The sequence below is a fragment of the Medicago sativa genome, chromosome 7 (assembly GCF_051527215.1).
Source record: "Medicago sativa cultivar Bolivia chromosome 7, Bolivia_mono, whole genome shotgun sequence".
NCBI lineage: Eukaryota > Viridiplantae > Streptophyta > Magnoliopsida > Fabales > Fabaceae > Medicago > Medicago sativa.
In genome coordinates this window covers 22,988,246-23,015,811 of record NC_140755.1, presented here as the reverse complement: position 1 = coordinate 23,015,811, position 27,566 = coordinate 22,988,246, and the positions used below count along the sequence as shown (strand labels likewise).

At 36.7% G+C, this 27,566-nt stretch overlaps 1 protein-coding gene across 7 annotated transcripts; it reads right to left on the bottom strand.

Annotated features, from left to right (window-relative positions):
* Positions 1 to 12,017: 12,017 nt before the first annotated feature.
* Positions 12,018 to 15,565, bottom strand: LOC146904998 (adenosylhomocysteinase-like). Of its 7 annotated transcripts, none has more exons than XM_085726548.1 (5): positions 14,873 to 15,565; positions 14,195 to 14,271; positions 13,975 to 14,083; positions 12,889 to 12,955; positions 12,018 to 12,348 (listed from the first exon to the last, which is right to left on the bottom strand). In XM_085726548.1, exons 2-5 carry the CDS (start codon positions 14,252 to 14,254, stop codon positions 12,216 to 12,218), a joined length of 369 nt encoding a protein of 122 aa, XP_085582674.1. In that variant the 5' UTR covers positions 14,255 to 14,271; positions 14,873 to 15,565; the 3' UTR covers positions 12,018 to 12,215. The 7 variants fall into 7 exon arrangements, 6 of the variants coding, with proteins under 6 accessions (XP_085582674.1, XP_085582675.1, XP_085582671.1 ...); XM_085726549.1 differs by having other exon boundaries at positions 13,975 to 14,085; positions 14,200 to 14,271; XM_085726545.1 differs by having other exon boundaries at positions 13,975 to 14,271; positions 14,873 to 14,993; positions 15,077 to 15,565.
* Between the last annotated feature and the right edge of the window lie 12,001 nt (positions 15,566 to 27,566).

The window sequence follows — 27,566 nt, the reverse complement described above, 5'->3', positions numbered from 1 at the left end:
TTGTTAATTTACGGATTTTACTTGCTTTTGACCCTTTTTCTTTCACTAAAAAAGGCATAAAGTGGCCTAGCCTTATCGAATCGAAGCATGTAATAGTTCCTAGGAAATCTAACAAGCATATCTACGACTTCCACGGTTTATATTAGAATTTTCAAAACGGCCAAAATGAGGGTTAAGTTAATTTCCTTGTTAATTTACGGATTTTACTCGTTTTTCACCCTTTTTCTTTCCATAAAAAAGGCATAAAGTGGCCTAGCCTTATCGAATCGAAGCATGTAATAGTTCCTAGGAAATCAAACGAGCATATCTACGACTTCCATGGTTGATTTTAGAAATTTTAAAAACGTCCAAAATGGTGGTAAAGTGAATTTCCTTGTTAATTTACGGATTTTACTCGATTTTGATCCCTTTTCTTTCGCTAAAAAGGGCATAAAGTGGCCTAGCCTTATCGAATCGAACCATGTAATAGTTCGTAGGAAATCTAACGAGCATATCTATCACTTCCATGGTTGATTTTAGAATTTTCAAAACCGGCCAAAATGGGGGTTAAGTGAATATCCTTGTTTATTTACGGATCTTACTCGTCTTTGACCCATTTTCTTTCACTAAAAAATGCATAAAGTGGCCTAGCCTTATCGAATCGAAGCATGTAATAGTTCCTAGGAAATCTAACAAGCATATCTACGACTTCCACGGTTTATATTAGAATTTTCAAAACGGCCAAAATGAGGGTTAAGTTAATTTCCTTGTTAATTTACGGATTTTACTTGCTTTTGACCCTTTTTCTTTCACTAAAAAAGGCATAAAGTGGCCTAGCCTTATCGAATCGAAGCATGTAATAGTTCCTAGGAAATCTAACGAGCATATCTATTACTTCCATGGTTGATTTTAGAATTTTCAAAAACGGCCAAAATGGGGGTTAGGTTAATTTCCTTGTTAATTTACGGATTTTACTCGTTTTTCACCCTTTTTCTTTCCATAAAAAAGGCATAAAGTGGCCTAGCCTTATCGAATCGAAGCATGTAATAGTTCCTAGGAAATCAAACGAGCATATCTACGACTTCCATGGTTGATTTTAGAAATTTTAAAAACGTCCAAAATGGTGGTAAAGTGAATTTCCTTGTTAATTTACGGATTTTACTCGATTTTGATCCCTTTTCTTTCGCTAAAAAGGGCATAAAGTGGCCTAGCCTTATCAAATCGAACCATGTAATAGTTCGTAGGAAATCTAACGAGCATATCTATCACTTCCATGGTTGATTTTAGAATTTTCAAAACCGGCCAAAATGGGGGTTAAGTGAATATCCTTGTTTATTTACGGATCTTACTCGTCTTTAACCCATTTTCTTTCACTAAAAAATGCATAAAGTGGCCTAGCCTTATCGAATCGAAGCATGTAATAGTTCCTAGGAAATCTAACAAGCATATCTACGACTTCCACGGTTTATATTAGAATTTTCAAAACGGCCAAAATGAGGGTTAAGTTAATTTCCTTGTTAATTTACGGATTTTACTTGCTTTTGACCCTTTTTCTTTCACTAAAAAAGGCATAAAGTGGCCTAGCCTTATCGAATCGAAGCATGTAATAGTTCCTAGGAAATCTAACAAGCATATCTACGACTTCCACGGTTTATATTAGAATTTTCAAAACGGCCAAAATGAGGGTTAAGTTAATTTCCTTGTTAATTTACGGATTTTACTTGCTTTTGACCCTTTTTCTTTCACTAAAAAAGGCATAAAGTGGCCTAGCCTTATCGAATCGAAGCATGTAATAGTTCCTAGGAAATCTAACGAGCATATCTATTACTTCCATGGTTGATTTTAGAATTTTCAAAAACGGCCAAAATGGGGGTTAGGTTAATTTCCTTGTTAATTTACGGATTTTACTCGTTTTTCACCCTTTTTCTTTCCATAAAAAAGGCATAAAGTGGCCTAGCCTTATCGAATCGAAGCATGTAATAGTTCCTAGGAAATCAAACGAGCATATCTACGACTTCCATGGTTGATTTTAGAAATTTTAAAAACGTCCAAAATGGTGGTAAAGTGAATTTCCTTGTTAATTTACGGATTTTACTCGATTTTGATCCCTTTTCTTTCGCTGAAAAGGGCATAAAGTGGCCTAGCCTTATCGAATCGAACCATGTAATAGTTCGTAGGAAATCTAACGAGCATATCTATCACTTACATGGTTGATTTTAGAATTTTCAAAACCGGCCAAAATGGGGGTTAAGTGAATATCCTTGTTTATTTACGGATCTTACTCGTCTTTAACCCATTTTCTTTCACTAAAAAATGCATAAAGTGGCCTAGCCTTATCGAATCGAAGCATGTAATAGTTCCTAGGAAATCTAACAAGCATATCTACGACTTCCACGGTTTATATTAGAATTTTCAAAACGGCCAAAATGAGGGTTAAGTTAATTTCCTTGTTAATTTACGGATTTTACTTGCTTTTGACCCTTTTTCTTTCACTAAAAAAGGCATAAAGTGGCCTAGCCTTATCGAATCGAAGCATGTAATAGTTCCTAGGAAATCTAACAAGCATATCTATGACTTCCACGGTTTATATTAGAATTTTCAAAACGGCCAAAATGAGGGTTAAGTTAATTTCCTTGTTAATTTACGGATTTTACTCGTTTTTCACCCTTTTTCTTTCCATAAAAAAGGCATAAAGTGGCCTAGCCTTATCGAATCGAAGCATGTAATAGTTCCTAGGAAATCAAACGAGCATATCTACGACTTCCATGGTTGATTTTAGAAATTTTAAAAACGTCCAAAATGGTGGTAAAGTGAATTTCCTTGTTAATTTACGGATTTTACTCGATTTTGATCCCTTTTCTTTCGCTAAAAAGGGCATAAAGTGGCCTAGCCTTATCGAATCGAACCATGTAATAGTTCGTAGGAAATCTAACGAGCATATCTATCACTTCCATGGTTGATTTTAGAATTTTCAAAACCGGCCAAAATGGGGGTTAAGTGAATATCCTTGTTTATTTACGGATCTTACTCGTCTTTAACCCATTTTCTTTCACTAAAAAATGCATAAAGTGGCCTAGCCTTATCGAATCGAAGCATGTAATAGTTCCTAGGAAATCTAACAAGCATATCTACGACTTCCACGGTTTATATTAGAATTTTCAAAACGGCCAAAATGAGGGTTAAGTTAATTTCCTTGTTAATTTACGGATTTTACTTGCTTTTGACCCTTTTTCTTTCACTAAAAAAGGCATAAAGTGGCCTAGCCTTATCGAATCGAAGCATGTAATAGTTCCTAGGAAATCTAACGAGCATATCTATTACTTCCATGGTTGATTTTAGAATTTTCAAAAACGGCCAAAATGGGGGTTAGGTTAATTTCCTTGTTAATTTACGGATTTTACTCGTTTTTGACCCTTTTTCTTTCCATAAAAAGGGCATAAAGTGGCCTAGCCTTATCGAATAGAAGTATGTAATAGTTCCTAGGAAATCTAACGAGCATACCTACGACTTCCATGGTTGATTTTAGAAATTTTAAAAACGTCCAAAATGGTGGTAAAGTGAATTTCCTTGTTAATTTACGGATTTTACTCGATTTTGATCCCTTTTCTTTCGCTAAAAAGGGCATAAAGTGGCGTAGCCTTATCGAATCGAACCATGTAATAGTTCGTAGGAAATCTAACGAGCATATCTATCACTTCCATGGTTGATTTTAGAATTTTCAAAACCGGCCAAAATGGGGGTTAAGTGAATATCCTTGTTTATTTACGGATCTTACTCGTCTTTAACCCATTTTCTTTCACTAAAAAATGCATAAAGTGGCCTAGCCTTATCGAATCGAAGCATGTAATAGTGCCTAGGAAATCTAACAAGCATATCTACGACTTCCACGGTTTATATTAGAATTTTCAAAACGGCCAAAATGAGGGTTAAGTTAATTTCCTTGTTAATTTACGGATTTTACTCGTTTTTCACCCTTTTTCTTTCCATAAAAAATGCATAAAGTGGCCTAGCCTTATCGAATCGAAGCATGTAATAGTTCCTAGGAAATCAAACGAGCATATCTACGACTTCCATGGTTGATTTTAGAAATTTTAAAAACGTCCAAAATGGTGGTAAAGTGAATTTCCTTGTTAATTTACGGATTTTACTCGATTTTGATCCTTTTTCTTTCGCTAAAAAGGGCATAAAGTGGCCTAGCCTTATCGAATCGAACCATATAATAGTTCGTAGGAAATCTAACGAGCATATCTACGACTTCCATGGTTGATTTTAGAATTTTCAAAACCGGCCAAAATGGGGGTTAAGTGAATATCCTTGTTTATTTACGGATCTTACTCGTCTTTTACCCATTTTCTTTCACTAAAAAATGCATAAAGTGGCCTAGCCTTATCGAATCGAAGCATGTAATAGTGCCTAGGAAATCTAACAAGCATATCTACGACTTCCACGGTTTATATTAGAATTTTCAAAACGGCCAAAATGAGGGTTAAGTTAATTTCCTTGTTAATTTACGGATTTTACTCGTTTTTCACCCTTTTTCTTTCCATAAAAAATGCATAAAGTGGCCTAGCCTTATCGAATCAAAGCATGTAATAGTTCCTAGGAAATCAAACGAGCATATCTACGACTTCCATGGTTGATTTTAGAAATTTCAAACCAAGTGTCTCTAAGTGTTATATGACTCTTAGGATCATTAGAAACCTGTAAAACATGAACTCAGCAAGTATTCACAAGTCAAGCAAGCATGGCATACAAATGGGGTAACTAAACATATACTTGAACCCTGGAATTTCATATTGTTCATATTAATCATAGATGGCATAAACATAATCCCAAAGGGTGGGGAATCTATCTATGGAACTCACCTAAAAGATTATACTTGCTTCCCAAAAGCTTCCAAGCATCAACAAACCAAACCCTAGCTTCTAGTTCCCTTTTGTTTTCTTGCTATCCACATCATCTTCATCCTTGCTAGCTCATCTCAATCCAACCCAAAGCTTTATTCAACAAACCCTAGTTCTTGACTTACCCACATCCATGGCCTTAGCTTAATAATCAATCTTCAATCATCTTCCTCTTTGCTTATTTAACCATTAAGAACCCATACCTTATGCCAAAACATGCTTCACTTTCCAACTTGATCAAAACCCTAACTTTGAATCCATCCTTAAGAGGAGAAATGAAGGAAATCAAACAAAACCCAAGCTTCCTTAAGTTCAAGAGGTTCATAAGGAAACATAATCTAAAGATTGCCATGGTAGAAAGAAGATTTAGAAAAGTTTGGTGGAAAGAGGAGAGGAATGAAAACAAGCTTAATCCAAGCTACACAATCTCTTAAAGGGCATAGAGTAACCAAAAGATGATCATGAATCTTTGAGGAAGGAGTTTTGATGAATTGGTAAGGTGGGGAGAGAAGAGAGAGGCCGATGGAGTAGAGAGAAGGAGGAGAGAAAACTCTTGCCAAGTCCTAGAGAGAGAAAGGTTGAAGAATAATGAAGATATTTTGGCCCAACTCAATTAAATACCCTTTCCAAGTGAAATTACCAAATTGCCCTTGTCTTTAAACGTGGTAAAAGCGACACGGATACTTACTCCGTAATAAGCTGATATTACATAATAAATATTCTCCATTAACTTTCTTTGAAAATATGTTCTCTGGGACGATCGACTGATACAGTTCAGACACTGACAGGCGGAATGTTACATTTCTACCCCCCTTAAAAAAATTTCGTCCTCGAAATTTAGAAACCATCTATCCATCTCTGAAACTGAACTTATCTTCTTCCGTTTTCAGTTAGACAAAGTCCATTCATATTCCCTCCAAAGAGTTCAAAGCATACTTTCCTCATCAAACGTGTAACTCATCCTCTTTCTTAATCCGCATAAACGAATATGATCTCCTCAGTCTTAATATCTTTCTCAAAATCACAGAACTATCTTAGAATATTGTGTTTGAAACACACTTTCGCTACCTGCGGACTAGTTGTCTCTATTCCATATCTCATCTTCTTAGCATAACCATTCACGTAAGTAACCTTTTTCTAACTAAAACACTCAGGATTTGCCTTTATACTGGGGTCCTACCGGAATCCAGGTTTGCCCTGCAGTGCTTTCTGGCATCTGAAATATCTTATCATGCATACATGATCTTTCTTACCGCATCTTGCGATTTATATCTCTTACTTATGTTACTTATCTTAATGATTATACAAAACTCTTAACTCTTTAGTACAAAACCGTGCATCCCGTATGATATTGATATCACACGAACATTGCCATCTCCTCTTAAACTTTATCCTATTAATACTTGCATACTTCCAAATACCGCTTCTTGTTAGTTAATAACGATACTCAATCTAGTATTTTACTTCTAGAAATTTCAAAATTTCGGTATATAGGTTCTTGGAACGAACATTTGCTTAACTAAAAGAAAATCTTATTTTGTAACCGAGTTACAATGGTACCTCAGAACCACAGGACGAGTCTCTAAATTTTATTAAAAAGGTTTTATAACTCTCCCCTAACTTGTCTATATCAAGTTGGTCCTGAAGTCTGTACGTCTTAAGTGAGCTTGCTCACTTACGGCGCAACTCATCGGTTTCATCAATGTTTAATATCATACTTTTTAAAACAATTTCGTTCACAATTCCTTAATACCAATCTTAACTTTGAGAAAACTACAAACATAGCTTATCGCTAGTCTAGAAAGTATCGTTATCATTTAACAAGTTTGGTATAGGAGGGTATGTTCTTCATCTTGTGAAACTCATAAACCTTACTCCATTATAATAGCACATGCTCTTCTACATATTCAACAACATCATTTAAACAACCCGATTACTTCATCTGTGGTATCTCTGGTCTTCTTTGTCTTACTTAAGCGAAGATACTTCCTTTATTCTTCTACTTTAATCAACACTGACGGTGTGAGTATCAACACTTACTTTACACATCGAGAACTTCTTGTTCATCTTATAGTACTTCTTATTAAAACTTATATTACTTTCCCAAACTTTCTTCGCGAAGATTCTTACTACCAAAATTCCATGTTCCATGGTCACCGCTCACAACTTTACCAATTCATTTCCGCGGCGCTACTCTGATTCCACCGGTTGGCTTTGTCTAGTTCTCTAATCCATTGAGACGAGTAATCTTCACACTCCTTCTATCATTTCAATATTATCTTCGTGAACTCTTCTCAAAACTTTCCATGGTAAACTCAGCTTGCACTTGAACATATATGCCTTATGCATCTATCACGGTGCGTTCGTATTTTCCTCTTACTACGTTTTGCTTAATCATACATATGCTTTGCTCGTGACTTTTCTTTCAAAGAAAACTTTGTAAATTAGCACATGGGTTATTGACGTTGATGGTTTTTTTTTTCCACTAAATACATTGTTAAAATAAACTGAACCTGAGCCCCAGTTGCTACTCTAAATTCACAGGACGAGTTGACAACACATACGTGCCATCAAATCTTAGTCCTAGTGAGTTTAGTATACTCTACGTGAGTCTTAACAACCAGTACCTGTAAAATTTCTTTTTGAATTCAAAATGTCAACTTCAATCACCCACATGCATATATCTTTCTAAAATCTCGTAAACTTTATGATTCAACATCCTAACGAGCTTTAGCAAGTTAATTAAGCAAAACACAAGTTCGAGGGATACTCATAACTCCTCAAAATCCGAGAACCTTGCGACTTCGTACAACTCTTCACCTCTTTAACTTCTTTACTTCATGTCTTCACTTCTGTGACGTCCGTTCTAAACACTGGAACCTCTAACTTTTAATCTGAACTCTTTCTCGACCCTTGACATATTAACTTCCAAATTTACCCTAACCGTATCGATTTTCGTTAATAGTTGCTCATGCCCTTTTTCCTTTGAAAATCTTAGGATATGATATGCATTTATTACTTGAGGTCATGAATGGTTTTTGTTACATAAAAGATTGTGAAGACAACTTCCCAATAGCTACTATAAATCCTAGGAACGAATTGAAAATTTTCAAAAACTCAAATTTCGCTCCTGGTTCGCTATTGGCGAGTTTCTTCGACTCAATTTTCCTAAAAACATTCTTCACATGAAAATTCTTATTTCTCAGGTAATCCAATGCATATCTTTCATTCATATCATATTAAAATATTCTACAATATAAATACACGGCAACTGTTAACCTATTTCAATACAGTTCTCAACTCGTCGGAATCAATGACTTAGTCCTGACGACTTAAACTTTCGCTTAAATCCTTAACTTCTTCTACTACTAGTAACTTGCCTTGCTACGTTGCGACTTAACGCACTTTCAGAACACTAGAACCTTGTCCACTCTTGAGTGTTCAAATCCATAACCTTATTCACATAATGATATCCTGAGAGCCCACTAATTCCGTCAACAACACCAACTTCTTTCTAACTCGTAACCTCACGCTTACGTTCCGGAAAACAATTCCTTCCTATACAATAATTCTGTTCAAGCAACAGCTCTTACTGAAACTTCAGATCATACTTAGTTATTTCCAAACTCTTACTTACGGGTATACGAGTACCTTCCACATCTTTCCCGGAACCGTCGGAACGTTCCTTCTTAGCATTATCTTACATTCCCGGAGGATCTATACTTCTACTACTTAGTTCACCGACCACTTTCTGGCACGACAAACTCTTACTTACTACTCATTCTGAGTTCTTACTTTTCGGTACAACTTCATGTCTTTCTTCATTCCTCCTGGGTCCTATTCAGCTCTCAGGCATCCATTCTAATCGTTGAATGCTAAATTGAGTTGATCAGGCTCAACTAACAACAACAACTAGAACATTTACCCGGAACCCAATGGTCCCACTACCTTAGTTGTAATTTAATGACCCAAGGCACGGTCTGAATCGACCTGCTCTGATACCAAATGTAACACCCATACTAGACGTATCTAGAAAGTCTAGCACGTGCGTTATTTTAGTATTGGATACATTAAAATATACAACATAAAAACTTCGAATGAATATTATTTACAACAACAAAGCGTTCGTACAAAGATATACAACTCATCTTTTCCTAAAGTATAGTATATACATCCTTGGAACCCTTGTCACCCTGCTGCGGTACGAACGATCCCTTGTTGAAACATCCATCCGGCTTCAAGCTTGCATACCAAATTGCTTATCTGAAACAAATAAGGATTGGGATGAGACATAATGTCTCAGTGAGTTCCCCTAAATCCTAGGCTATAGTTAACCTCAGGGGAAACCTACGGTCACCACGTGTCTACATTACAACCTGACGGTTGATTATACGTGTGTGGGGACTTGCTTTCTTAGACGGTTGTGCATACTAGGGCCGTCATAAAATCTTAACTTGTTATAGGCTTCTCTTCTATATGTGTCATGGCGGTTACGGGGGAAACTAAAACCGCAATGCCAAGATACTATCTACGCATCAAGGCCTTCTCTTGCTAAAATCATGACACGGCTCTAAACCGGACGATTAGGGGAAACCTAAGATCGTCGTCGGTATAGCTCTCCTTACTTGCTTACTTGCTTACTTGAATTGTATCTATCTTAATCTTACCACAAAAGTGACTCTTTCTAGCTTGCTAGTTCTTGACTATCTTCTTCTTTATTCTTTCTAATTCTTGACAGTCTATGTCAAGGCTCTATGACATGACATATAAATGTATAATAACTATGCAAAGTCAGCTTCATTGATTATGTTAGCGTGTAACAAACAACTTATCTGAGTTCATTTTACGGATTAGTTCCGAGTGGAGTAACCCCGGAAGTTCATCCCTTACTACCGGTGAAAATGCTTTGCAATAGCGCACCGGACTCCCTTAGTGAACGTGCGGGTCCCTTACGGCTTACCCCGTTCCCCTTGGAGAACCTTTTATATCCAACCTTGGAAGGAATATAAAAGACACGACACCTTAACTTAGTGAAATGCGGCTCCCTTTCGGCTTAACCATTCCCCTTGGGGAACCCCTTGAACCCAACCTTGGAAGGAATTCAAGAGACATAACACTCTTATTATAATCTTAGTCTTATGCATGTATGAAGGTTAAACCTAATCATACTATCTCTTTTACCTCGGATCCTTGAACGATCCACTAGAGGTAAACTTAAGCTTTGCTTATCTTACTTTGTGAATGGATACGAAATCGATTCACATCTTACCATACTCGTATGGTTCTTGCTTCTTATGCGAAGATAATACTTTTATTACCTTGCATCTAAACAAGCATATTACTAATGCATAGCATTCTATTCTTTACTAACTATTCTAGTTCTCGATAACTATACCGAGGCTCTAGTTCTTCCCTTTCTTAAGGATAACTTGCTACCCGATTCATAATATGATCTCTCGTATGCCATGCCTCACTAACTTGCATAATACTTGCCTCTTTATCATAAAAATCTTGCTTAGATTGATCATCATTTAGGACCTTGGTTTGAGGGGTTTAACTTATAAAAAGACTGCTCAAAAGATCCGGAACGGAAAAACACCGAATCTGCCTGAAACGAGCAAGCAGTGCCGGAACACACCACTTGCTCGCCTAGGCGAGTAAATTCATGGGGGAGGCGAGTAGCTACTCGCCATGGCGAGTAGGAGGCGAGCAGGACCCCCTGTTCGACCTTCCAGCTCGCTGTGGCGAGTAATAGCTCGCCGTGGCGAGTTAGGACAGTCCAGAACCCCTAAAAATGGTATTTTTGACCCAAAAACCTCAAACCAAGTGTCTCTAAGTGTTATATGACTCTTAGGATCATTAGAAACCTGTAAAACATGAACTCAGCAAGTATTCACAAGTCAAGCAAGCATGGCATACAAATGGGGTAACTAAACATATACTTGAACCCTGGAATTTCATATTGTTCATATTAATCATAGATGGCATAAACATAATCCCAAAGGGTGGGAAATCTATCTATGGAACTCACCTAAAAGATTATACTTGCTTCCCAAAAGCTTCCAAGCATCAACAAACCAAACCCTAGCTTCTAGTTCCCTTTTGTTTTCTTGCTATCCACATCATCTTCATCCTTGCTAGCTCATCTCAATCCAAGCCAAAGCTTTATTCAACAAACCCTAGTTCTTGACTTACCCACATCCATGGCCTTAGCTTAATAATCAATCTTCAATCATCTTCCTCTTTGCTTATTTAACCATTAAGAACCCATACCTTATGCCAAAACATGCTTCACTTTCCAACTTGATCAAAACCCTAACTTTGAATCCATCCTTAAGAGGAGAAATGAAGGAAATCAAACAAAACCCAAGCTTCCTTAAGTTCAAGAGGTTCATAAGGAAACATAATCTAAAGATTGCCATGGTAGAAAGAAGATTTAGAAAAGTTTGGTGGAAAGAGGAGAGGAATGAAAACAAGCTTAATCCAAGCTACACAATCTCTTAAAGGGCATAGAGTAACCAAAAGATGATCATGAATCTTTGAGGAAGGAGTTTTGATGAATTGGTAAGGTGGGGAGAGAAGAGAGAGGCCGATGGAGTAGAGAGAAGGAGGAGAGAAAACTATTGCCAAGTCCTAGAGAGAGAAAGGTTGAAGAATAATGAAGATATTTTGGCCCAACTCAATTAAATACCCTTTCCAAGTGAAATTACCAAATTGCCCTTGTCTTTAAACGTGGTAAAAGCGACACGGATACTTACTCCGTACACTACTACAGAAATGACATTTAACATCAGTTGAAATTGACTTTTCACATCGGGTCCCACCCGATGTAACTAAAGGTGAGGTTAAATGTCCATAACATTTCACATCGGGTTCATACCCGATGTGATAGATGACTTTCCACGTCAGGTTATTTTCAACCCGATGTGAGTTTTGTATTAAATATATAAACACTAGGGTTTTCACATCAGGTATAACCCATCCACTGATGAGAAATACTTTTACTTCACATCGGCACTATTTCCACCTGATGTGAGATCTATCTCAATTAAAAAAAAAACATTCCCTTTTTTTTGGCTGTTTTACCAAATAGGCTAGAGTACATGAGCAATTTTTTAAGGCCGCGCTATTTAATAAAAGGAAACATACAATATATAATCAATATCAAAGATCCTATTTTTATTGATATACATTCAATATCAACAAACACAAATATTAATAAAACATTTTAGTTCACCGTATCACCAAAGCTTCACACACACCAAGTTTACATATACAAAATTATCACTATTAACATTTTACAAATTGTAAATACTTACTAAATTTCTACCATCAATACTTCAACGACGTCGAAGGAGAAGAGCTTTGCTTATATGTGATGCGCGAGACCAAGTTAATATTCATAAAGTATATGGTATAGCCGCGGCAGCAATGCATGAGAGTCAATATCCAAAAATGCTGGCCTCTGCAAAAATATATTCACAAACTGAAATAAAGTTAAAAGTACGATACAACAACCTCCCTTTTCAGGTAAAGGCCTCAACACGCGATAGAATTAATGAAGGCCACAATTTAATGTTTGGATTAGGCTTGGTTTATGTATAGTAGTATAAAAGAGATTAATTGTCTGTTGAATATGACGTGGTTATGTGTCTTTTACCACCTTCACTAGCTTGTCCCCAAATTAAGAAAAGTAGTCAAACATGGATTAATTGAGACATTTCTAAGTTCTTCTATATAAGCTTAGAAGCATGAAACGTGCTTTGTCTAATTTGACATCCTATCATCAGCAAGATATATATTATAACACCCACAAGAGACTAAACAACTCATAGCACAGTAGCTAAACCACAAGACTCATGCAAGCTAAAATTTGTAACATTTCAATTATGAGTAATGCAAACATTGAAATCCAAAATTCAGTCCATATAAACAAAACAAGACACCAAAATAAAATAGAACCACACTGTCACAAGTCTGATCAACAAAGCCTAATGGATAATACCTAGAAATAGGAGCTTCTCTTGTCAAAGTAAGATGAAAGCCACATGGACATGATATTCCCAACAAATCTGCATAATTGGATAGAAAAGCAGCAAACTTGATCACTACATTTAAGGTCTAAAATTGTCTTTAAATACAAAGTAAAAGACACTCTCTTTATATTTGATTGCACTGCAACTTATGCAGAAAAGATAAATGGTAAAAATATAACGAAAGAGAAATTCTACTACCAACTCCATATTAGCAACTAAAAGACACAAATAAAATATTCTCCTCTTTATATCCGATTCATTAACTAAAAGACACAACTTCTTTCCAATTATTAATGGGTAAACCACAGTCTACATTATCAACTATGAAAGGCAATCCTAAGAACACAAGTTAACTAGTACTAGTATTTTACATCATTTTTTTAACACAAATTAATTCATTCTAACCACCTCAACTACTCATGATTGACATTTCATATCTTTATGTAGCTACAGGAATCAAAAGTATACATTTGGGTATTCATCAAATCAAATATAATTAAAATGTCTACTTTGAATCTAAGTATGCTTTGTAATAGTACGTAGCCAAGGAAAAAGCTTGAGTTAGCATAAATTATATTAACTAATGTATTTGGACATTTTTCTAATAAACTTTTTAAGTTTCTTGACAAAAAAATCCAAACTGCATTACTCTTTGTTGAGATTTCGCCCATCAGGACTGTGTATTATATGTGCAGTTGCAAGAATAGTCAAATTTACCTAGAGTACTTCCAACAATTTAAATGAATTCTACGAGGTATTTGAAAGAACAAAAGCTGTCATAAGGGATTTGGTCAAAATACCCAATGCATGCAATTGGTTGTTTGAGTTTATAGTGAGTAACATTACACAAACATAAGTGTATTTCATAGAAATTTGTCACTACCAATTAAATTGTGTTTTCTAATTACTAGTGATTATTGTACATATGGTTAGCGAGATTTTTCTTTTAATAATTTAGCAAGTAATTAAATTTTAAGTGAAGCTAGTTTTTATTTTTTGTTCAACCATACACTGACAATTTGAATGCAACAATTAAATAACGTTCAAAAACTTACTCTGCATGCAGCAGCGCGAAGGTGAGGGTTCTTGCAATGGCGAGGGTTCATGAGTGATGAAATAGCCAGTTTTTATAAAATCAGTGAAAGCCTTCCATTCCATGAGAACCTGAAGGCCACATATTGGATGAATTTCAGTCACAATCACACGAGATTCAACCTGCTTCGAAGCAACAGGACAACCCTTTCCAACATATCCATATCCACAAACAACACCAACCTTCCCAGCAATCATAACATCAGTAGCCTCATCAAACCATCCGGAAGTGAGTGACGGCATCCATACAAGTTGTTAGACTATTACAAAACCACAAATCAAAAGAAGCATAAAAACATAAACTTCGTTAGATCAAAACATTCCACATAACCCAAAACACAACAACCACATTCACATAATAGTTAACAATAACAACACAAATGTAACAACACAAATTAAATGACATATCCATTTGTTAAACCCAAGATCAAAACATGACATATCATAGTTAACCATTATGGACTTAAAACACCACACACACACACACACACACACCCACGCACGTAGCTTACACACATTCCATTTGTTAAATCCAAGACATTCATCAAACTCAATTTCAAGACATTCATCAAACAATTGGCAGATTTAAAACCAAATACTCAAATTCACACTACACATAAACTCAATTTCACAATAATTCTTTCAAGACAACCATTGCCAAAATCCAATACTCAATTTCAAACAACACACACTCTCATCCTCAGGAAGGTACACAACAACAACCAAACCTGAATCCAACCCAATACCTAAAACGTGAAAAAGCATAAATTTTAACTTAAAATAACACAAACCTACTAACCTTACTATCATTAACATATGGAATATTAAAAAACAAAATAAACAGATCCAGTTTTCACTGACCTTGCTCTTGGTGACAGAGTCATTCAAGTTAACTACAGGGAACAATAAAGTCCATTAGCTTGCACCCAATAAATTTGAGAAATGACCCATTAGACTTGATTTCTCGGCGACGAAGAAGAGCCTGATGAACAAAAACCAAGTAAGAGGGTATAATAGGAATTAAAAGAACAAAGAAAGGGAATCAGAGGAAATTCCAATCTGTACTAAGATTGTTGTGTCCGATTGTAGCCACAAAGGAAGAAAACTGAATCGATCTGAAGCGAAGAGAGAAACGAGAACCGAAAATAAGAAAGCTTAGAGCATCGAAGATACCGATTAAAAGGTATATGGAGAGGAAGAGAAGAAGGAGGCAGACGAAAGAACAAGATCTGAAGTGAAAACCTGGGGTTGAGACTTGAGAGATGTGGACGAAAGAAGGGAGATTGAGGAATGAAAGATGAGATTGAGATGGGATCTAAGAATCGTAAACCAATCCTTTTTCCTATTGGTGAAGAGAAGTTAAACAAAATTACAAAATTGCCACCGCTTTGATTTCCCCTCGGTCCAAAAATCCACTGAAGGGAAATGTCATAGATTATTTAGTTTTCCCCTCAGCTGCTTATGCTTGCCGATGTGAAAGCCACCATGTTCTCTTTCCCCTCAGTGATTTTTTCCACTGATGTAAAAACTCTGATGTGGAATGTATATTTTCTTGTAGTGGTAATAAGCTGATATTACATAATAAATATTCTCCATTAACTTTCTTTCAAAATACGTTCTCTGGGACGATCGACTGATACAGTTCAGACACTGACAGGCGGAATGTTACAATCCCAAAGGGTGGGGAACTAACTAAGGAACTCACCTTAACATAATCTTGAAGCATTCCCAAGCTCCAAGCTCAAACATGACAAAACCCTAGTTTGTGATCACTTGATTCCTTGGCCCAAATCATCTCTATCTTGATGTTTTTCTTACAAACCTTGGCATCATGATCTTTTCTAGCTCATCACTAATCCATTCCCAAGCTTCTTTCACCAAAACCCTAATTTCCAAACACTTCTTTCAAGAGGTGGAATAGAAGAAATCAAACCTAATCCATACTTCCTTAAGCTTAAATGATCATAAGGGAACAAGTTTGGAAGCTTACCATGAGATGATGAAGTTTCATGAAAGATTGGTGAAGAGGAAAAGAGATGGGATTATCTTCATGAGAGGTGGAAAAGGAAAATCAATCCATAACCAAGCTTCTACTTGTACAAGAGACCATGAAAGAGCCATTTTATTTCACTTGCCATGGAGGAAAGAATATTTGAATGATTTGGTGGAGAAGGAAGGAGATGCGCGTGGGAGAAGAGAAGAGAGAAGGGAGAGAAATGTTTTCCCAACTTAGAAAGAGAAAGAAATGAGAGAAATGAGATATTTTGATCCAAAATCATATAAATATCCTTTTCCATGAAATTACCATTATGCCCTTGCCTCAAGCGTGCTTAAAACGACTCTGATACTTTTCCCGTATAAAGCTAACATCTTACAAAATATTTCCATTAACTTTCTTTCCATGAATTAAATTCATCTGACACAGTCGACTGGTAATATCTCGATACTGTCAGGCGGGATATTACATTCTACCCCCCTTAAAAAAATTTCGTCCTCGAAATTTAGAAACTATATACCAATCTCTGAGATTAAACTCGTCTTCTTCGGTTTTTTTAGTTAAACAAAGTCTGTTCGTACTCACTCCCAAAGGGTTCGAAGCATATAACTCATCCTCTTTCTTTATTCTCCTAACGAATATGATCTCCTCAATCTTAATATCTTTCTCAAAATCATAGAACTATCTCAGAACATTGTGTTTGACACACATTTTGGCTACATGCGGACTAGTTGCCTCAATTCAATATCTCATCTATTTATCATAACCACTCACGTAATTAACCTTTCACGAACTAAAACACTTAGGATTTGCCTTTATACTGGAGATCTACCGGAATCCAGGTTTGCCCTGCAGTGCTTTCTTGCATCTAAAACATCTTATCATGCATACATCTTTTTATGCATACATAATCTTTCTTACCGCATCTTGCGATTTATATTTCTTACTTATGTTACTTATCTTGATGATTATACAAATCTCTTAGCTCTTTCAAACTCTTCAAAAACCTTTCTAACTTGACATGAAGAAACGAAATCCATTATGTCGATTCATCTGACAATCTATTTACCAGTCTTGCGGATTACATACTCTTAAAATCTTCTACTAAATCCCTTTGGCACTTACACTTGAACTCTTTAAGCAAAAATCCATAAATCTCGTACAATATTGATATTGTAAGGACTTTGCCGTTTCCTCTTAAAATCTTATCTCCATAGTATTCTCATTCCTTCAAGTACCGCTTCTTGTTAGTTAATAACGATACTGATTCTAGCATTTTGCTTCAAAAAAAAAAAAATTCCTAAACTTTGGTACATAGGTCTTTGGAACGAACATTTACTTGACTAAAAGAAAATCTCATTTTGAAACCGAGTTGTAATGATACCGCAGAACCTCAGGACGAGTCTCTATATTATGAAAAAGGTTTTACAACTCGTCCCAAACTTGCCTATGACAAGTTGGCCCCGAAGTCTGCACGCCCTAAGTGAGCTTACTCGCTCACGACATGCCTCCTCAGTTTCAACAATGTACTATGTCATGTTTTTATAACAAACTTCGTTCCCAAGTTCCTTATTACCAATCTTAACTTTAAAAGTCACAGAATCAAAATTTAACTTTATTCTGGCAAGTATCGTTATCACTTACAAGTAGGGTATAGGAGGGTATGTACTTCTTCGTGCATATCTCGTGAACCGTATTCTCTTATGGTAGCTCATAACCTTCCCTGACTAACCAATAGCTCCTCAACACATTCAACCTCATCAATCAGGCAATCCGTTTACTTCATCTGTGGTAACTCTAGTCTTTATTGTCTTGCTTAAGTGAAGATACATCCTTTAAACTTTTACCTTATTCATCACTGACGGTATAAGCATCAATACTTACTTATCATAATGAAAGTTCCTCTCGCTCGTCTCGTAGTACTTTCCTTACTAAAACTGTATTACTATCTCAAACATTCTCCACGAAGATTCTTACTTCCAATTTTCATACCCTATAGTTATCCTCAGCAACTTAACCAATTAACTTATGTTGCGCTACTCTGATTCCCTCCGGTTAGCTTAAACCAATACTCTAATCCGTTGAGATGTGTGTAACTTCTCATTCCTGTTCACCACTTGTTTACTATCTTCTTGAACTAATCTCAAGACTTTCCATGTTGCAACCACGTCACAACTTTACACTTACCACTGCTTATAAGATCAAAACCCACGATAAACTTATCGTATACTCATAACACTTCACTCGGGGATATACCTTACGTTCTTGCCGATTGGGTTCACTTCCTGATATTTACATATCATACTTGAACTTGTTTCTGAGCAAATCTCAAATTCTCACAGTAGACTCCTATTGCACTTGGACATACATTCCTCAAACATCTAACCTTGTACCTTAGTATTCCCGCTTATTATAATTTGCTTAATCATTCCTATGCTTGCTCGTTGGTTTTTTTTTTCTTTTAATGAAAACTTCATAACTAGCATACGGGTCATTGATATTGATGATTTTCCACTAAATAATTCATACTAAAATTTAAGCCCAAGTCGTTACTCTAAAATCATAGAACAAGTTGGTAACACATGCGTGCCATCAAATCTTGGTTCTAGTGAATTTAGCTCACTCTATGTGAGTCGTAACAATCTGGTACCTACAAAATTTTCTTTGAATTTTCAAAACTGTCAACTTCAATTACCCACATGTGTATGTCATTCTAAAATCTTGTAAACTTTATGATTCAACATCCTAACGAGCCTTAGCAAGTTGATTAGGCAAAACGTAGATTCAGGAAATACTCATAACTCCACAAAATCCGAGAACCTTATGACTTCGTATGACTCTTCATTTCTTTAACTTATTTTCTTCATGTCTTCACATTCATGTCGTCCATTCTAAATACTGGAACCTCTAAACTCTTAGTCTGAACTCCTTCTCTACCCTTGACACATTAACTTCCAAAGCTACCTTAACCGTATCGATTTTCGTTAATAGTTGCTCATGCCTTTTTCCTTTGAAAATCTTAGGATGTGATATGCTTTCATTACTTGATGTCATAAAAGGTTTTTGTTGCTTTAAAGATTTGTGAAGATAACTCCCCAATAATTACTGCAAATCCTAGAGACGAACTAACGGTTTTCGGAAAACTGGGAATTTCACCTCTGGTTCGCTATTGGCGAGTTTCTTCGGTTCAATCTCCTCATAAATATACTTTACCGGAAAATTCTTATTTCTCAAGTAGTCCAATGCATATCATTCATTCCTATCAACATAAAATATTCTACAATATATGCATAGCAACCATCAACCTATTTCAATACAGTTCTCGGCTCGTCGGAAATCAATGCCTTAGTCCTGATGACATAAACTTTCGCTTAAATCCTTAACCTCTCCTACTACGAGTAACTTGCCTCGCTACATTGCGACTTAACGCACTTTCAAAACACTAGAACCTTGTCCACCCTGAGCTTACAAGTCCATAACCTCATTCACATAACGCTATCTCTGAGAGCCTACTAATTCCGCCAGCCTACATCAACTTCTTTCTAACTTGTAGCCTTGCGCTGACGTTCTGGAACACAAATCCTTCCTATACAATAAATCTGTTCCGACAACAAATCTTACTGAAACTCCAGATCATACTTAGACATTTCCAAACTCTTTACTTACTGGTATACGATGTATCCACAACATCTTACCCAACGCCATCGGAACGTCCCTTCTTAACATTACCTTACATTCCCGAAGAATTCACATTTCTACAACTTAGTTCACCGGCCACCTATTGGCACATTCAAACTTCTTACTAATACTCCTTCCGAGTTCTTACTTTCCGATGCATCTTCATCACATACTTCGTTCCTCCAGGGTCCTATTCAGCTCTCAGGCATCCATTCTAATCGTCGAATGCTAAATTGAGTTGATCAGGCTCAATTAACAACGACAACTAGAACATTTACCCGGAACCCAATGGTCCCACTACCTTTGTTGTAACTTAATGACCCAAGGCACGGTCTGAATCGACCTGCTCTGATACCAAATGTAACACCCATACCAGACGTATCTAGAATGTCTAGCATGTGCGTTAGTTTAGTACTGGATACATTAAAAATTTACAACATAAAAACTTTGAATGAATAACGTATACAACAAATGCGTTCGTACAATAAGGTTACAACTCAACTTTTCTAAAATATAATAAGGACATCCTTGATTATCCATATCCTGCTGCCGCTGATACGAACGAACACTTGCTGAAACATCCATCCGGCTACTAGCTTCCCAAACCATCCTGATATCTGAAACAAATAAGGATTGGGATGAGACATAATGTCTCAGTGAGTTCCACCTAACCCTAGGCTATAGGCAACCACGGGAAAACCTACGGTCACCACGTGTCTACAATACAACCTGCCGGTTGATTATACGTGTGTGGGGACTTGCTTTCTTAGACGGCGGTGCTTGCTAGGGCCGTCTTAATGTTCTTAACTTGTTATAGGTTTCTCTTCTTATACGTGCCACGGCGGTAAAAGGGGGATCTAAGACCGCATTGCCAAGATACGATCTACGCATCAAGGCCTCCACTTTCTAAAATCATGACACGACTCTAACCGGACGATTAGGGGAAACCTAAGATCGTCGACGGTATAACTCTCTTAACTTGCTTACTTACTTGGATAAATTGTATTAATAAACTTTCTTAATCTTGCCACAAAAGTGACTCTTTCTAGCTTGCTAGCTCTTGACTTTCTACTTCTATATTCTTTCTAGTTCTTGACAGTCTATGCCAAGGCTCTATAACATAACACACATAAATGTATGATGAATATGCATAGTTAGCTTCTTAGATTATGTTAGCGTGTAACAAACAACTTATCTGAGTTCATTTTACGGATTAGTCCCGAGTGGAGTAACCCCGGAAGTTAATCCCTTACTACCGGTGAAGTGCTTAGCAAGAGCGCACCGGACTCCCTTAGTGAACGTGCGGGTCCCTTACGGCTTACCCCATTCCCCTTGGAGAACCTTTTGTACCCATCCTTGGAAGGAATACAAAAGACACGACACCTTAACTTAGTGAAATGCGGCTCCCTTGCGGCTTAACCATTCCCCCTTGGGGAACCCCTTGAATCCAACCTTGGAAGGATTACAAGAGACATAACACTCTTTCTTTCTTATAAGTCTTAGTCTTATGCATGAAAATTAACTTAAACATGCTAACTCTTTTACCTCGGATCCCTAGACGATCCCACTAGACGCAACTATATGCTTGCTTAACTTACTTTGTGAATGGATATAAAAACGATTCACATCTTGCCATACTCGTATGGCACTTGCTTCTATGCGAAGATAATACTCTCATTACCTCGCGACTATCAAGCATATTGATAATGCAAAGCATTCTATTCTTTCTAACTATTCTAGTTCTCGATAACTATACCGAGGCTCTAGTTCTTCCCTTTCCTTAAGATTTATCTTGCTACCCGATTCTTACATCATACTCTCGCTCACCATGCTTTACCATAATTGCCAAATACTTGTTTCTTATATAAGGAACTCTCCTTTTTAAAAAACTTAACAATTAGGATCTTGGTTTGAGGGGTTTATTTCTCTTAAAAAGACTGCACAAGAAAAACCGCTCGCGAAACGCCGAAATGACCTGAGGCGAGCAAAACACTGGGTCTCCCCACTGTGTAGCTCGCCTAGGCGAGTAAATTGGTGTGGGAGGCGAGCTCCTACTCGCCATGGCGAGTTGGGGGCGAGCAGGACCCCCTGTTCGACCTCCTAGCTCGCCTCGCGAGCCATTTGCTCGCCGTGGCGAGCTGTGACAGTCCTGCAACTTCAAAATTGATATTTTTGACTTAAAAACCTCAAACCAAGCATCTCCAAGTGCTATGTGACCCTTAGGATCATTAGAAACCTATAAAAACAGTCATGGAACAAGTGTACACAAGTATGGCAAGCATGGTAAGAAAAGAGGCATCTAACTTATACTTTAAAAACCCTAAGATACATGTTATCTTTGCAAGATAAATACACAATCCCAAAGGGTGGGGAACTAACTAAGGAACTCACCTTAACATAATCTTGAAGCATTCCCAAGCTCCAAGCTCAAACATGACAAAACCCTAGTTTGTGATCACTTGATTCCTTGGCCCAAATCATCTCTATCTTGATGTTTTTCTTACAAACCTTGGCATCATGATCTTTTCTAGCTCATCACTAATCCATTCCCAAGCTTCTTTCACCAAAACCCTAATTTCCAAACACTTCTTTCAAGAGGTGGAATAGAAGAAATCAAACCTAATCCATACTTCCTTAAGCTTAAATGATCATAAGGGAACAAGTTTGGAAGCTTACCATGAGATGATGAAGTTTCATGAAAGATTGGTGAAGAGGAAAAGAGATGGGATTATCTTCATGAGAGGTGGAAAAGGAAAATCAATCCATAACCAAGCTTCTACTTGTACAAGAGACCATGAAAGAGCCATTTTATTTCACTTGCCATGGAGGAAAGAATATTTGAATGATTTGGTGGAGAAGGAAGGAGATGCGCGTGGGAGAAGAGAAGAGAGAAGGGAGAGAAATGTTTTCCCAACTTAGAAAGAGAAAGAAATGAGAGAAATGAGATATTTTGATCCAAAATCATATAAATATCCTTTTCCATGAAATTACCATTATGCCCTTGCCTCAAGCGTGCTTAAAACGACTCTGATACTTTTCCTGTATAAAGCTAACATCTTACAAAATATTTCCATTAACTTTCTTTCCATGAATTAAATTCATCTGACACAGTCGACTGGTAATATCTCGATACTGTCAGGCGGGATATTACATTGGCCGTTTTTGAAAATTCTAAAATCAACCATGGAAGTCATAGATATGCTCATTAGAATTCCTATGAACTATTACATGGTTCGATTCGATAAGGCTAGGCCACTTTATGCCCTTTTTAGCAAAAGAAAAAGGATCAAAATCGAGTAAAATCCGTAAATTAACAAGGAAATTCACTTTACCACCATTTTGGACGTTTTTGAAATTTCTAAAATCAACCATGGAAGTCGTAGATATGCTCGTTAGATTTCCAAGGAACTATTACATGCTTCGATTCGATAAAGCTAGGCCACTTTATGCCCTTTTTAGTGAAATAAAAAGGGTGAAAAACGAGTAAAATCCGTAAATTAACTAGGAAATTAACCTAACCCCCATTTTGGCCGTTTTTGAAAATTCTAACATCAACCATGGAAGTAATAGATATGCTCGTTAGATTTCCTAGGAACTATTACATGCTTCGATTCGATAAGGCTAGGCCACTTTATGCCATTTTTAGTGAAAGAAAAAGGGTCAAAAGCAAGTAAAATCCGTAAATTAACTAGGAAATTAACTTAACCCTCATTTTGGCGTTTTGAAAATTCTAATATAAACCGTGGAAGTTGTAGATATGCTTGTTAGATTTCCTCGGAACTATTACATGCTTCGATTCGATAAGGCTAGGCCACTTTATGCATTTTTTAGTGAAAGAAAATGGGTCAAAGACGAGTAAGATCCGTAAATAAACAAGGATATTCACTTAACCCCCATTTTGGCCGGTTTAGAAAATTCTAAAATCAACCATGGAAGAGATAGATATGCTCGTTAGATTTCCTACGAACTATTACATGGTTCGATTCGATAAGGCTAGGCCACTTTATGCCCATTTTAGCGAAAGAAAAAGGAACAAAATCGAGTAAAAACCGTAAATTAACAAGGAAATTCACTTTACCACCATTTTGGACGTTTTTGAAATTCCTAAAATCAACCATGGAAGTCGTAGATATGCTCGTTAGATTTCCTAGGAACTATTACATGCTTCGATTCGATAAGGGTAGGCCACTTTATGCCCTTTTTATGTAAAGAAAATGTAACAGCCCAGACGGGTCCCGACTAGGCACTGTACCCCCCGGCACTGTTACTCACAAGCTTAATCACCACCCCCCCCTATAGTGGTGTTTTTGCCTCCCGTGGGAATCGAACCTAGTACCTGGGGTTAAGTACTAGTTCAATGCATTCCCACTACCAATTGAGCTACTAGCTCAATTGGTAGTGGGAATGCATTGAACTAGTACTTAACCCCAGGTACTAGGTTCGATTCCCACGGGAGGCTAAAACACCACTATAGGGCGGGGGGGTGGTGATTAAGCTTGTGAGTAACAGTGCCGGGGGGTACAGTGCCTAGCCGGGACCCGCCTGGGCTGTTACAGAAAAAGGGTCAAAAACGAGTAAAATCCGTAAATTAACAAGGAAATTAACCTAACCCCCATTTTGGCCGTTTTTGAAAATTCTAAAATCAACCATGGAAGTCATAGATATGCTGGTTAGATTTCCTAGGAACTATTACATGGTTCGATTCGATAAGGCTAGGTCACTTTATGCCTTTTTTAGTGAAAGAAAAAGGGTCAAAAACGAGTAAAATCCGTAAATTAACAAGGAAATTAACTTAACCCCATTTTGGCCGTTTTGAAAATTCTAATATAATCCGTGGAAGTCATAGATATGCTTGTTAGATTTCCGAGGAACTATTACATGGTTCGATTCGATAAGGCTAGGCCACTTTATGCATTTTTTAGTGCAAGAAAATGGGTCAAAGACGAGTAAGATCCGTAAATAAACAAGGATATTCACTTAACCCCCATCTTGGCCGTTTTTGAAAATTCTAAAATCAACCATGGAAGTCATAGATATGCTCGTTAGAATTCCTACGAACTATTACAAGGTTCGATTCGATAAGGCTAGGCCACTTTATGCCCTTTTTAGCGAAAGAAAAAGGAACAAAATCGAGTAAAATCCGTAAATTAACAAGGAAAATCACTTTACCACCATTTTGGACGTTTTTGAAATTTCTAAAATCAACCAGGGAAGTCATATATATTCTCGTTAGATTTCCTAGGAACTATTACATGCTTCGATTCGATAAGGGTAGGCCACTTTATGCCCTTTTTATGGAAAGAAAAAGGGTCAAAAACGAGTAAAATCCGTAAATTAACAAGGAAATTAACCTAACCCCCATTTTGGCCGTTTTTGAAAATTCTAAAATCAACCATGGAAGTCATAGTTATGCTGGTTAGATTTCCTAGGAACTATTACATGGTTCGATTCGATAAGGCTAGGTCACTTTATGCCTTTTTTAGTGCTAGAAAAAGGGTCAAAAACGAGTAAAATCCGTAAATTAACAAGGAAATTAACTTAACCCCATTTTGGCCGTTTTGAAAATTCTAATATAATCCGTGGAAGTCGTAGATATGCTTGTTAGATTTCCAAGGAACTATTACATGGTTCGATTCGATAAGGCTAGGCCACTTTATGCATTTTTTAGTGCAAGAAAATGGGTCAAAGACGAGTAAGATCCGTAAATAAACAAGGATATTCACTTAACCCCCATCTTGGCCGTTTTTGAAAATTCTAAAATCAACCATGGAAGTCATAGATATGCTCGTTAGAATTCCTACGAACTATTACAAGGTTCGATTCGATAAGGCTAGGCCACTTTATGCCCTTTTTAGCAAAAGAAAAAGGATCAAAATCGAGTAAAATCCGTAAATTAACAAGGAAATTCACTTTACCACCAGTTTGGACGTTTTTGAAATTTCTAAAATCAACCATGGAAGTCGTAGATATGCTCGTTAGATTTCCTAGGAACTATTACATGCTTCGATTCGATAAGGGTAGGCCACTTTATGCCCTTTTTATGGAAAGAAAAAGGGTCAAAAACGAGTAAAATCCGTAAATTAACAAGGAAATTAACCTAACCCCCATTTTGGCCGTTTTTGAAAATTCTAAAATCAACCATGGAAGTCATAGTTATGCTGGTTAGATTTCCTAGGAACTATTACACGGTTCGATTCGATAAGGCTAGGTCACTTTATGCCTTTTTTAGTGCTAGAAAAAGGGTCAAAAACGAGTAAAATCCGTAAATTAACAAGGAAATTAACTTAACCCCATTTTGGCCGTTTTGAAAATTCTAATATAAACCGTGGAAGTCGTAGATATGCTTGTTAGATTTCCTCGGAACTATAACATGCTTCGATTCGATAAGGCTAGGCCACTTTATGCATTTTTTAGTGAAAGAAAATGGGTCAAAGACGAGTAAGATCCGTAAATAAACAAGGATATTCACTTAACCCCCATTTTCGCCGGTTTAGAAAATTCTAAAATCAACCATGGAAGAGATAGATATGCTCGTTAGATTTCCTACGAACTATTACATGGTTCGATTCGATAAAGCTAGGCCACTTTATGCCCTTTTTAGCGAAAGAAAAAGGAACAAAATCGAGTAAAAACCGTAAATTAACAAGGAAAATCACTTTACCACCATTTTGGACGTTTTTGAAATTTCTAAAATCAACCAGGGAAGTCATATATATTCTCGTTAGATTTCCTAGGAACTATTACATGCTTCGATTCGATAAGGGTAGGCCACTTTATGCCCTTTTTATGGAAAGAAAAAGGGTCAAAAACGAGTAAAATCCGTAAATTAACAAGGAAATTAACCTAACCCCCATTTTCGCCGTTTTTGAAAATTCTAATATAATCCGTGGAAGTCGTAGATATGCTTGTTAGATTTCCTAGGAACTATTACATGGTTCGATTCAATAAGGCTAGGCCACTTTATGCATTTTTTAGTGCAAGAAAATGGGTCAAAAACGAGTAAGATCCGTAAATAAACAAGGATATTCACTTAACCCCCATCTTGGCCGTTTTTGAAAATTCTAAAATCAACCATGGAAGTCATAGATATGCTCGTTAGAATTCCTACGAACTATTACAAGGTTCGATTCGATAAGGCTAGGCCACTTTATGCCCTTTTTAGCGAAAGAAAAAGGAACAAAATCGAGTAAAATCCGTAAATTAACAAGGAAAATCACTTTACCACCATTTTGGACGTTTTTGAAATTTCTAAAATGAACCAGGGAAGTCATATATATTCTCGTTAGATTTCCTAGGAACTATTACATGCTTCGATTCGATAAGGGTAGGCCACTTTATGCCCTTTTTATGGAAAGAAAAAGGGTCAAAAACGAGTAAAATCCGTAAATTAACAAGGAAATTAACCTAACCCCCATTTTGGCCGTTTTTGAAAATTCTAAAATCAACCATGGAAGTCATAGTTATGCTGGTTAGATTTCCTAGGAACTATTACATGGTTCGATTCGATAAGGCTAGGTCACTTTATGCCTTTTTTAGTGCTAGAAAAAGGGTCAAAAACGAGTAAAATCCGTAAATTAACAAGGAAATTAACTTAACCCCATTTTGGCCGTTTTGAAAATTCTAATATAATCCGTGGAAGTCGTAGATATGCTTGTTAGATTTCCAAGGAACTATTACATGGTTCGATTCGATAAGGCTAGGCTACTTTATGCCCTTTTTAACGAAAGAAAAAGGATCAAAATCGAGTAAAATCCGTAAATTAACAAGGAAATTTACTTTACCACCATTTTGGACGTTTTTGAATTTTCTAAAATCAACCATGGAAGTCGTAGATATGCTCTTTAGATTTCCTAGGAACTATTACATGCTTCGATTCGATAA